This window comes from Pseudomyrmex gracilis, unplaced genomic scaffold, assembly GCF_002006095.1.
Source record: "Pseudomyrmex gracilis isolate BER0280 unplaced genomic scaffold, ASM200609v1 scaffold_179, whole genome shotgun sequence".
NCBI classification, from domain to species: Eukaryota; Metazoa; Arthropoda; class Insecta; order Hymenoptera; family Formicidae; genus Pseudomyrmex; species Pseudomyrmex gracilis.
In genome coordinates, this window is record NW_018020763.1 from 194,160 (window position 1) to 206,993 (window position 12,834).

The following is a 12,834-nucleotide window of genomic DNA, read 5'->3' on the forward strand; positions in this document are numbered from 1 at the left end:
TAATAATTTTTTATATAGCTTTATACGGTGCAGTCAATTAGAATGTTTTTAAATAAGTTTAGAACTGCGAATGTTTCTAATGGTTGTGTACGATCATTAAAAAACTTCGTTTCAATGCGTGTTACTCATAGATATAGATCTCATTTTTTAAAATCATACATACTATAACACAAAATATAGTATAAAAATAATATATATTACACGTAAAAATGAGAGTGACAGAAATATTTTTCATGAATATTTTTTTGGTTTTTTTTTTAGAAGAAATACAAGTCTTACTGTATATATTTATATTTAAAAAAATAGTGTACACATACGTAATAAATAGACAAATCAGCCTTTTATGAGTTTCATACGTCAGGTTTAACACGCACGCGGATTTAGGACAAACTATCAAAAGTAAGAGACAGTCTGAACTATGTTATCATTAATATCAGATATACATAGTTCAAGCTGTTGTTTGTCCCAAATAAAGTACTTTGCTGGGCAGCGCACTCACCATCCCGTTGGTCCGCTTTTGCACAGCATCGATCATATTATTGCCATATTTAACAGTGTTACTCAAAGAGCCTAACCAGGAAGACATAATACCTTTTGAGGAAGACTTTTCCGAGTTAGATGTACCTTAAATATTGTTTTATTATATGTACGTGATATAAAAGATACATATCTATCTAACATTACAATATTAAAAGATATAGTTTTTTTATGAAAAAATTATTTTGTACACAAAGAGAGTTAAGTGAGAGAAGTAAGCGGAGTATAACTTACCGATCAAAAATTTTATGATTGCCTCATTTACAGCGTCTGGTTTTTCTTGATGCGGAAAATGCTGTGCATTTGGTATAATCTTCACCCTAAACACTTCTACATGTTCAGAACTCTGAATGATACTCTCTATCTTGAAGAGAGGATCCATATTTCCAATTAACAGCAGCGTTTTATTGTCAATCTGTTCGCCACTGTTTATATTCAATTTTGTAAACGGAAGAGTGCGGTAATAATTGATCGGTCCTGTCCAGTCCTCTAGAAAATGTTGTTTAGAGTTCTTATATGTTTAGGAAGAAGAAAGAGAAGATTAAAAGCAACATCCTCTCAGTTCTTATACGCAGAATAGAAAGAAAGAGAAGTAACAACAATAAATGAGAAGACTATAAAAAATATTTATAACTTACCCTTCCTACTGAAAGTATATTTGTACGCCTCAACGTAATTTCTCTCTACATTATTCTGAGACATTCGTAAATGCTGAAACGTATCGTTAATAATAGACAAGTCTTCCTTAAGCGCATCTATTTCCGGTAGAAATGGCAATCTACTGAAATGTATCCATCTGGAACGGCGTCATCATTTTTCGTTTTAACTACTTAATTATAATTTTATCTTTCAACAATTCATCATACGATATTAGAGTATCTCAATGCGCTTACTTCTTGTCGAACGCGGAATTTCCCGATGCTCTGTTCCAGAAGAAGTTCGGGTGCGGACTCGAAATGGCTACGAATTTGCAAACGAGATCTCCGTGTAGCGCTACCATGTACCATCCCAGAAGTCCTCCCAAATCGTGGCCGATTATATTGCAAGTTCTAACCCCGAAAGTGAAAATGAACTGTTTCAACTCGTTTATCAATATCTCGATTTTGTAAGATCGCTTGTTGAGCGGTTTGTCGCTGTCGCCGAATCCCTTTAAATCTATAGCCACTACCCTGGAACAACGTTCGAACAAAATCGTTATACACTGTCGATAGTTTTGTGTACTTTTTTTTTTATTGCAATATTTTATATAAAAGACTAAACGAAACCTGTAGTGTTCTGCGAGACACGGAATTTGTTCCCGCCAAGATAACCAACAGTCCGGAAAACCGTGCAACAATAATACCAGCGGTTTACTTTTGTTTCCCGCTTCCACGTAATGAAATTTAACACCCTGTATAAAGAGAACAAAAAGAGTATATTAAAGCATACCGCCACGGTAATGACGAGATAAAAAAATAATACACATCGCATCGAGAGAGATAATTTCATTAAATCATCGCAAACATAGCTTTTCTTTTTTATGATTCATAATTTTCCCCTTTCACAGACGGAATTCTCCGTCTCTGCTCTCTAGACCAAACAATAATTCAATATCATCTTATGTTTTTTTAATTTGATAGAAGAAGAAACAATGAACTTTTAACTTAATTGCATTGCATTTGCTATCACAGTACAAGCTAAGAAGTTTTGTGCAAGAAATTTGATAACTTTTATATATATCAAAAGCATGATTCTTCTGCAAATTTTTGTAACAACATTTGTGACACAAATAGTTTTGCTAATAAAGTAATAATTTTAATTAAAAATATTTAATTTAATAATAATTGAATTTTACTTATTTCTACATATATCATGTTATGTAAAAAGGATAATCTAGTTTTTACATGTGTATTTTGTAACGTAAATTATACCAAAAAAAAAAAAAAAATCACAAATTCGCATATCACACTGAATATATATGTATATAATATCCGTTTATCGTTACGCAAATGTGTGCCGCAATGTGTTATTCTTTTGCAAATGTCATCTGGCACTTCATATCATGAGGTGAAGCTGTCGTATGATTTCTGTGTATCGAATTGTGACGTATTCAATTCACCATAATTCGATTATGTCCAAACACACGCCCTACGTACGTGTGTGTATACTAGTCTTATATATATTCAATATATTTTATATCACATTTTTTAAAATCCTATATTTTAAGGCGATTATATATTAAAAGAGAAATAAAAAACAAAATTTACAAAAATTTATAATCATTTACAATATCATATCAATATTTCACAATTAAAAATTAATGATATTTGATAATTGCTGAGAACACACATGTTCAAACGCAATGTAATTCAAACCTGTCTTATTAATGGGAGAAAAAAGTGTTATCTAAGGTCAAGAGGAACATTCCGCACTTGTGTGTATCTTTGTGTACGTACACACATATGTATATAATATTTACGCTACGCGGGCGCCACACATACACATAAGATGCGCGCGAAAGAAATTTGTATCTCTGATCTCACCTTGATCTTCACGTAGGAATGCGTGCCGAGACTATTATCGACCAGGCACGGTGGCGGCTGGTCACGTTGACGCAGCATGAAGAATTTCTTGGGATCCCATAGCCACCGAACGAATCGCTTCGCGATCAGATACAGACCGTAGAAGAATGACAGAAAGTGTAACTCGATCGTTTCGCGTGTTGACGCGCGTACGATTTTATCGTCCGCGGTGACCATGATCGAGAATCGCGAGCGATCTCGGTCGGAGTCCGGTGTCGATCTGCTGTCGATCTACGCAGAAGAAAATCGACGGGAAACAAACGTTGGTACTCGAAATATCCGCTGTGCAAACAACAACCTGCTCTCGACTATCTGGCTGTCTGTATGTGTACGTATCTGTACTACGTTTCGTCTAACGACACGTGCACGTTGTCACGCGCTCAAACACAGTACAATACGTATATTTGCAAACAATACGTTACATGCACAAAGATTTCTCAGCGTTTCCTTCTTCTCAATGACAACAAAACAGCGATTAATACCAGCACACTTAACTCGCACACTTCGAGTATATCGCACAGTTTGTATACGGAAGACAACAACACTTCTGATTGACACCGTTACCTTTTTAATTGTTATTTAATGCAAAGAAATTCCAGTTGCGAACAGCACAGCACGCTGCATGAAATATAAATTATCTTTTGCTTGTGAAAAAGAAAAGAGATATAATGCCAGCACAGCAGTGGCACAATTTTTAATTACTATATAAACAAGACTACAATTGTATTAACAGTTTTTCTGATAGCACACACGAATTTTATACGCGCTCTTGAAATGATGCAACGAGTCTCGAGTAAAAGATCGATTATCTGGCGCCTGGCAAAACTGACGCGTCGCGTAGACCGTGGATCATATGTTGTCGCAGTAGTGGAGATAGGGATATCACTGATGACTGGAGTTTTTTTGAATGTACCACAGCGCAAAAGTTATCGTGCCCAAGTATCCGCGTTCGTAGAAATAGGCGCTTTCATTTAATTTTTACGCGGACGTGTTCACATTTATGTTTATAATTTTATCTATTTTTTTTTTAGAGAAAATCATTTATGAGTCACCGTACATATGATTGAGAATACACAGAGAATTCACACATTTTGAGAACACACACTTTATTTCTTTCAAGTCTTCGCTTCCCATTCATCGTATAGCTGCTCAACTATTTCTTTTTCTTGCCGCACATTGTATAAAATATATATGTTTTGTGAGAAATGAAAGAATCGCAGAATCATCTTGAATCGTTACCAGACAGTTTTTGAACTATGGACTTATATCTCGCTATCTCTTTCTAACTTATTGACGTGACGTATACGGTGTAATATAACGGTATCTATATAATTTCGAAGTATATCTACAATAAGTATATCTCTATAATTCGGAGTACAGATAGAAAGAAAAAATCGTACTTTGACGTGTGACTCATGCACATCAGAAACCGAAAAATTACGAATTTTCATAGAACAGCATTGATTTACACACATATATTTACATTTCTATCACAAATATCTAAATATATTTTGGAGAGAAAGAAAGAAAGAGATAAAAACTTTAAGGTAAAAAATTAATAGACATTTTATTTAAAAAATCCGTGGATTACTTCTGGTAATAGAATTGTCGAACCTTCGAATTATAGTATATAAAAATATATTATGAGAAATATCGATTTTCTGTTAATAAAAATCCAAAATAAAAAGAAATTAACAAGCAAATACAAACCAATAAGTCACTATGTCAGATAAAGACAAATAAATAAAGTTGTAAAAACGTTTCAGCTTTACCTTAAGCCAATGTTTTAGCCGGTAAGATAACAAAACATAAGTAGTCCACAGAACTTCATATCAGCGTCTTCGTCTTGATTAATAATATTGTTTTGTTGTCTTAGCCAATTGAAATGGCTTAAAATAATATAAAAACGAGACGTTCCCGGAATATAATTTATTTGCTTTTATTTGACATTTTTTGTCTGGATAAAAAGAGGATAGATTAGAGATAATGTGTTTAAAGTCTTATATTGTTGAGAAAAATTAATAAGTCAATCGAATTGATCAGAATTAGTCAAACTCGTTCTTATCGACAACGAATAATAATAATCGAAAGACTCATCAGTTCGCGATAATCACGTAATTCGAAGTAAAATGAAGAGAGATAATGTTTTTGTGCAAAAAACAAAAAGTTTCTCAAAAATTGTGGCAAAATTAATGTGGCAGCGGTGGGATTCGAACCCACGCCTCCGAAGAGACTGGTGCCTTAAACCAGCGCCTTAGACCGCTCGGCCACGCTACCAGTTGAGAGCGGGTGGCAACGGAGTACATTTTCACGCAAAATATATGTATATATAAAATTATATACATATACATATATGTATTGTAATATATGTTTTATACGAAAAAAAATTAAAATTTGATAAATATGAAAAATTCAAAAATTAAATACGCTCCACTTTGAGATTTTATGTTACAAAAAAAACATTCAATTCTTATTCAAGTTAATTTTAATTAAGTTCCTTTGCTTAATTATTCATATGTGTACGTATGTATATATACACAAATATATGTATATAATTAAGATAGCAATCATATAATAACAAAATTATTTGTTTTGTTTTTTTAATTTTTATTAAGTTTTTTTTCATAATTATGCACGTATTGTTATACGCACTTTTTTACATTCCCACAATTGTTTTTTGCGCAGTATATTTATAAGATGTCTCTAGTTACGTCACTGTATATACCTTATCGTGGGCGTAGATACGCGCGGATTACACAAAGGCAATCGCCGGGCGGAGCATTCGATCGGCGTGCTCGCACATGCGCCGCCGGAACGGCAAAATTTCGACCCGCGTCACGTCGTAACTCGTCGAGCGAAGCGGAGTGAAGCAGAGCGAGTGTTTGTTACGCGTCTCTCGCCGATTACCGATGAGAGAAAGAGAGACACGAGTGCGTCCCTATTTTTTTCTCCCCCTCGCCCATGCTGCGTCGGCCATTTTGCGCCTCCGGCCGGCTTAATATTCGCCGCTTATTTTCTCCGCTCGCGCGCCTGTAACTCTATATCCGCGCGATGAGGCGCAATTGTCGCGTCGCGCTTTCTTTGTCCGACTTCGCTCGGCGTTAGTTAGCGATCGAGTGTGAGTTCTCATTCTCGCAGATTAGTCATCGATCGGCGGGCGCGATCGGCGATCCACACCACCACCATCACTGTCAACGACAGGTGGTCCTTGCAAATTGAAAATTAATCCAATCAGATCGCGCGCGCGCGCGCGCGCACGGATTCTGTCTGTTTGGACAGAGCGGCAAACGTAGGGTTTCTCTTATCGAACAATGAACGATCGTGCAAACAAAGCGCGGTAACACTTTGCGCTTTGAAAATCCAGTTGCGATCGTACAATTGTCACGAAATACCAGCGGTATTCGGCGCGCGAATTAATTAAATCAATTAAGTTTCTTAAAGACCACGCATGCCAAACCAAAATTAGATTTAAAAGATAATGAAATTGCGTACAGGACAAGACAACGACAATGTAGCGTCTGTAATGAGAGAGTTTTCAGTGAAAAGCAATTCCATTACCGACACACGTGCTCCGAAGAAAAGCATAAATAATTTGTTATCTTGATTTTACAAGAGGCGGAAAGACGCATTCAGTTAAATTCGAGCATCGTTAAACCCTTCACTCACGCGATTTCCTTCTTCGCGGAATTCTGTTTACGCGCGCCGAGCGGAACTATTCGTTCTCGGCTTTGTATTTTCCAGTAACGGTGATTAACCGCAATGCGCTGATTAACCGCGACACGTCTGCGACGACAAAGTCGAGAGCGGATTTCGCTCGGGCGAAGCGCCGAATTAATCATTTCAACAGCTGCTGTCGCATTAGCGGCAGCGGATAAGACAAATGAACGTCGTGGAGCTTGTTAAGACGTAATCCGAGAGATGTGTCTGCGCCGTCTCCCGCTTCCACCTTCGCCTCCGCCTTCATCGTCGTTCCCCGCCGATTCCCGCCATCGCCGTACTACATCCGCCGTCATTTCATCTGGGATTAGACGCTTCTATACCACACGGGTAGCCATTTTCTCCGGCGATCCTCCTTTATCACCTGCCATGCAGATTTTCCTCGCATTCAGACGCGCCCTTTCGTATTTATTCAACAACAACAATTTTATATAGTTGTTGTATATTAAAGTTAACATTTATAACTTATAATAGTAAATGTAAAAAATGTGACATTGTTACTGACCGAGAATAATTATATTTGCTCGTGCCAAATAAAAAAGTCAATTTAAAGAGCAATTAAATTTTATCTGCATGAAGTATGCACGGACGAACATGTGTGTGTGTGAAACTTTTGTGTATCGATTCACAAGGAACGATCGTGTCGTTGAAAGATACAATCGTTTTCGCAGATTGTTCCGGTTGGGGTGGACGTCGAGAAACGACGTGACGATTCATGCGTAGTTGTGGTTCGAAGAGTCTCCGATGACAGATAGTGTCAATGCGGGTACCGTCGACAGACTCACGAAGGAGAATCCACGATGTGATCTTCACCTGGGTCACACGAGCCACGAGCTCGTCGACAACGAGAAATACGATTGCGTCATAAATTTATTTCTCTCACGTTCAGTTTTTTCTCTTATCTAATCTTGTCTTTTCTGATCTTAGAAATATTAAGTCCGCAATATATTGCAATCTTGAATTGCGTAGCAAACGTAATAAATGCGCAATATAATAAATGTGATAAATAATAATCATTGCTATTAGTGCGTGTAAAAAATAAAAAAAGTAGAACGTTTGAAAAAATCAATCGACTTTCTCGATTGATTTGTTAAAACGCGCTACGCTACTCTGTCACGGGGGGGTAAACTTTAATTATCAGCAAGTGCGTTATCAATCAAGTGCGACTCCACGTCGAGCACTTTGTATATAGAAAACGACTTTTCAAATACGGGTACGCATAGTCGACGGCGTTCTTCGATTCTACTTTGCTTTTGTCGACCCGAGTATTGCGCCTCTCCATTTTGTCATCCCCCAGCGGGGTTTCAATGTTGTAACCATGGAGACGTCGCGTTTCCGCAAGGGGAACGTATAAAGGGTGTCGGCTGTACGTACGCAAGTATGGAGAGACAGCCATTGTTAAAACTTACGCACGTATCGCATACACGATGTCGCATTAATAAAATAAAAGTGCGACATTTTGTATTTACTCTATTTACATACACGACAATATTTGTACTAATGTTTATACTGTACTTTTAACGCAATATTAATAATATATATTATTATAAGTGTAACAATATAAAATATTCTGATAAAATTAATATTAATACAAATTAACAATTATAATACTTTATAATTATTTTTTTCGTATCGCATAAAATTTCACACACACACATTCAAGAATAAATTGAAATATAACTTTGTCATATAATTTTGATGAAAATATAAGAGAATGTAATGTAATATTATGCGACTTATATAATTTTGTCGCAGATCTAAGATCATTATATAAGAAATCTTCGATAACGAATGTTAAGTAAGATGGAACGGTTGACAGGAAAATTCGCTCTCGAACCTGTCAATCATCCGGCAGCGTGTCCTCGGCGTTAAATGGCCAATGAGTTTCATAGGAGCCATTAAAGGAGTCCTTGATTCGTAATGAGACACTCAAGGAGAATCTTATGATTATCCACCATTAGGACAATAGAGAATAATAGCAAGAAAAAGAGAGTGAGGCAGAGTTTATCGAACGTTTTGTTCGAGAAACCTTTGCAGTTTCGATTCACTGCGAAGTCTATTTGGAGTTTAATGTTTAATCTTCACTTTTTTTTTCACATTTATAATAATAAACTGCGCATATATATTGCGCGCGTATTTTGAAATTAAATTAATCCCCATTTCCAAACAAACAAATTAAAATTAAATAATTAAACGAATTAAAGTATAAAGAAAAAAAATCCAATTTGCATTGTCAGCACATTATTTTCTGCATTTGTGCAATTTTTACGCCGATTTTGTTCTTAGTATCGTCTGTAAACGCACATATAACGGAGAAAAAAATCCTTTTTATTATTCTGTGCGAAAGAACTGTTTGTTAGTTCTGGGCCATGTCACGAACGCAATTAGTGAGTGATTCGTCAAGCACGGGCGAAGTCCTCCACAATAATAGCAAAGGACCCTCCAGCTGAAGTGTCCTTCCGGTAGTGACTGCATTTTGATTTGCACCCTAGCGCATTTCCTTAAAGTGCAAGTTCTCTTTGGCCCTCACAGGTAAGCGGACCTAACGGACGATCTTTCGCGCGCGCTATTATTTCTCGCCTTCGCTTCAATCGAATCAACATGAACGTTGAAAGCCAATTTCACCAATCGATCGTTACGTTCAGAAACATCATCCTAAGAACAATAGAGTTTTGACATGTTTTTGACACGCTAAGAACAATAGTTCAACGCGCGATCGCGCAGAAGCAATAGAAATGACTTTCTGAGCCGCGCCGTGTGATGAGAGATAAAATTAAAATCTTCAATCTGCGCAATCTCTCGCAAAAACAACGCGAATATCATTGTCGGGTCATTGTTTGTACGATCCACAATATAAAATATTTCTCTTGCAATTTATTATTTACTAGAGAAATATAATTGCTTTTCTAATTATATTCTTGAAAAAATACAACTCTAGTATCATGCATATTTATAAATGTGTGTGTGTATGCGTATATGTATCATTAGTATCTACGCGAGTTTTACTCTCGAGTTTCTCCGAAGAGTTATATCATTACAGATTGCATTCGACGATTCGATACATTCGAGTTTTCCGGCGGCGTAAAACGATCGGTGGATCTTTAGAATCGCGTGTCGCGCTACTTGGCCGTTTCGCGTTTCGGAATCTTGACGTTACAAGCAAGAGATGTGTATATCGCGGAAGGATCCAACCGAGAGACGGATATGTCTCTTTATTCTCTTTTCTCTCTCTCGAAAAAGATCGCGGTTGCTGTTTACACGCACGGGAAAAATCGTGCGGTTTCTGGCACCCGTTGCAACTCGATTCCCATTAAAGCAACACCCATTGTAGCTAGAAAACGTACATTGTGACGGTATTATTGTGCGCGCGGCGAAGACGCATTGTAATTCACTACACCATTCTCATGGCAACACGGCACGGCGTTTCTCGGCGCCTCGTAGCACGACACCTGGTAGGTGTAACGTTGCCGCCATTTTCTATTATAAGGATAATTTGATACATATCGCGGGCTGGGAGGCTCGACCGAGGGTCTTTGGCAGTTCTTGCTTGTCCGGATCTCTCTCTCATTCGGACGTCTTTAACGATCCTGAATACGTCACGGTCTGTCTCGGTTTTCTATTACGATTGAGATCGCGCGTTACGTGTGAATGTGATTCAACCTTTCGATTTATACATTCGCGAAAAACTGCGTCTAGACAAAAAGTATTAAGAAAAATAAGATAAAATATTCTTGAAATTATGAAAGTGATTAATTGGAATGAAGACCAGCAAGATATTTGATTGAAGTCTGTGATATATATAAGATTATATTTATATCAGAGTCTCTGGACGCAATTGTAACATAATTTTGTGACAAAGTTTGCGCTTACTTTACGCAAGTTTCTTTTTCCCGTGTAATTAATAATTGTCTCGTTAACGCTTTTAACGAACGAAACGGTACGCGATTAATTAGCCGTATCGACACTCGGACATTGACTTGTACATGGCGTCGAGAAGACGGAAGCCATCGGGTGATACACCTTTGGGGGTCCGCCGTGCGCGCGCTTGGATTTTGCTCACGTCGAAACCCTGTAACGAAGTTACCGAAGCTGGAAGCTCCTTCCACACGAACGACGGACCTTCGTATAACGTGTCTCAATTCCAAGAGCCCGTGTGCTCGAGAGCCCATAGAACCAAACTCAATATGGCGGAGTCAATTGGACGGCCCGTACTTTAGGGGTGTCCCTGCTTCTCTCATCCCTCTTTCTCTCCCTCGTCCGTTTTATCGGGCGTCGGGACACAGTCACTCTCTCTCTCTCTCCCTTCCTTCCCCCCTCACTCGCTCTTCTCCGCCGTTACGCCGCGTCTTCTTTCTCACCCTCTTGCGTACATAATGGGAACACAATCGACTTTGAAGTACAATCGATAGTTACGAGGTCCACCCGGCGAAAACGCCACGGCTCACCTCTTCATCGACTTTGAATGGCACACACGCGATCTACCCCCGGAGCAGAGCAGCCCCCGCCATATAGGTACGTGTACACACACGAGTTATCGCCTCTCTCTTGGAAAAGCATGGTGGAGACGCCATTTTGTTTCTGATACAAAAGCCACCGGCGATCTAATGCACGGTGAAAATTTCCGCTTTCAAAGGAAACGACTCGCGCGCGATTGTGCGAACGCGCTCTTATCGATCTTTTTATTTTGTATTTTAATTCACGCTGCGAAATATATTTACGCATCTGCGAGAAACCAAAAGTTGATATTATCCTAGTAATACCTTTATAAACTTTCTTTTTTTTTTCAGAGATCAATTAAAGATCTTCTCTTGTGCAATATATCTTCATCGACTCAAATGCCTTGATATTTGCTGCAATTTAACTGTATATCTGTTTTTTATCTACTGCGTTATATTTGGATTTGATTACATTATATTATTTAATTTTTTTTTTTTCATGAATCTCTTTTAATGTGCCACTTTTTTAAGACTTCTCATATAGCCCATATTATTTAGAATATTATTTCAGATTCATGTGTGCAATTATGCACAAACTTTTATTCACGCAACGCGTTTAATTAGAAATATAGAAATGTTTCTAAGTAGCTCTAGAAAATCTGTTAGGATACAATAATGCCGGTCTCTCTGTACACATATACTAGCAAGCTGGTGTATCCGGCGGCGGGTTAAAAACGTCGATCGTCACGTCGCATCGCCATGGTGACGCGGGGGCGGCCGGCAGTGCCGTTATACACACAACGGCGCTCATTTGTTTGTCATTTCCTCGCGGCGCGGCGACTCGCGGAAACAAAGGACGGGGCACGGAGACGCGGAACAAAAAGCAATCCGTTCGACAACCGTTCGCCCCGAGAGTTGTTGCTCGCGGGGGTCGCTATCCCCGGCGTCGTATAGGGATGAGAGAACACCCTCTTGTTGCAGCTCGCTTGTTCGCGAGAGAAAGAGAGAGAAAGGAAGAACAGCAAGAGAGACGGGCGGAACGGCGCGGAGGCAGAGTGAAATGCCGGGAATTACCTGTTCGGAAGAGCGCATTTCGTCGTCATTTTTATTTCGTTTCCGCGAAAAACTCCCGCTAACGCGGCCGCGCGATCCGATCTCCGCTCCGCGATGAGAGGCGGAGATGCCGATATTCTTAGAAAAGAGAGAGAATCGCGTCAGTCGCGATTTTAATATCTCTACGGGGAACATAAACTGCGATCGACCCACTTTGACCGGAGATTCGGAGTGAAGTAAAAATGTGTTTCGCGCGTTGCGCAAAATTGCACGCGGATTTGCGCCAAATGACTTGTCGCGCGACAGCGGATGCGCACAGCGGATATGTGGTTTTTTTTTTTTTTTTTTGCCTCTCCGCAACGATAATACCGCATATACCGTTTTGAGAATCGAACAAACAATTAGAGAACGCGGAGAATGATTGTCTACAGTTTGAAACGAGAGAAAATGCACTTCTCGTGTTGCGCTCGAAAAGCGTTAATTCGCGCATTAAAGTCTAATGCGTGTTTTCTTTAATAGAACCATGAATG

The 12,834-nt window shown here is 38.6% G+C and overlaps 1 protein-coding gene and 1 non-coding gene across 3 annotated transcripts; both read right to left on the bottom strand.

The window, feature by feature from the left end:
• Window positions 1-233: 233 nt before the first annotated feature.
• Window positions 234-4,315, bottom strand: LOC109857971 (epoxide hydrolase 4-like). Of its 2 annotated transcripts, none has more exons than XM_020434792.1 (7): window positions 3,663-4,315; window positions 3,060-3,329; window positions 1,803-1,927; window positions 1,431-1,706; window positions 1,176-1,333; window positions 772-1,026; window positions 234-624 (listed from the first exon to the last, which is right to left on the bottom strand). In XM_020434792.1, exons 2-7 carry the CDS (start codon window positions 3,273-3,275, stop codon window positions 449-451), a joined length of 1,206 nt encoding a protein of 401 aa, XP_020290381.1. In that variant the 5' UTR covers window positions 3,276-3,329; window positions 3,663-4,315; the 3' UTR covers window positions 234-448. The 2 variants fall into 2 exon arrangements, with proteins under 2 accessions (XP_020290381.1, XP_020290380.1); XM_020434791.1 differs by having other exon boundaries at window positions 3,521-4,315.
• Window positions 4,316-5,293: 978 nt separating this feature from the next.
• On the bottom strand, window positions 5,294-5,375 carry Trnal-aag. The gene has a single exon. It is a non-coding gene; the product is annotated as a tRNA-Leu (tRNA).
• Window positions 5,376-12,834: the final 7,459 nt, after the last annotated feature.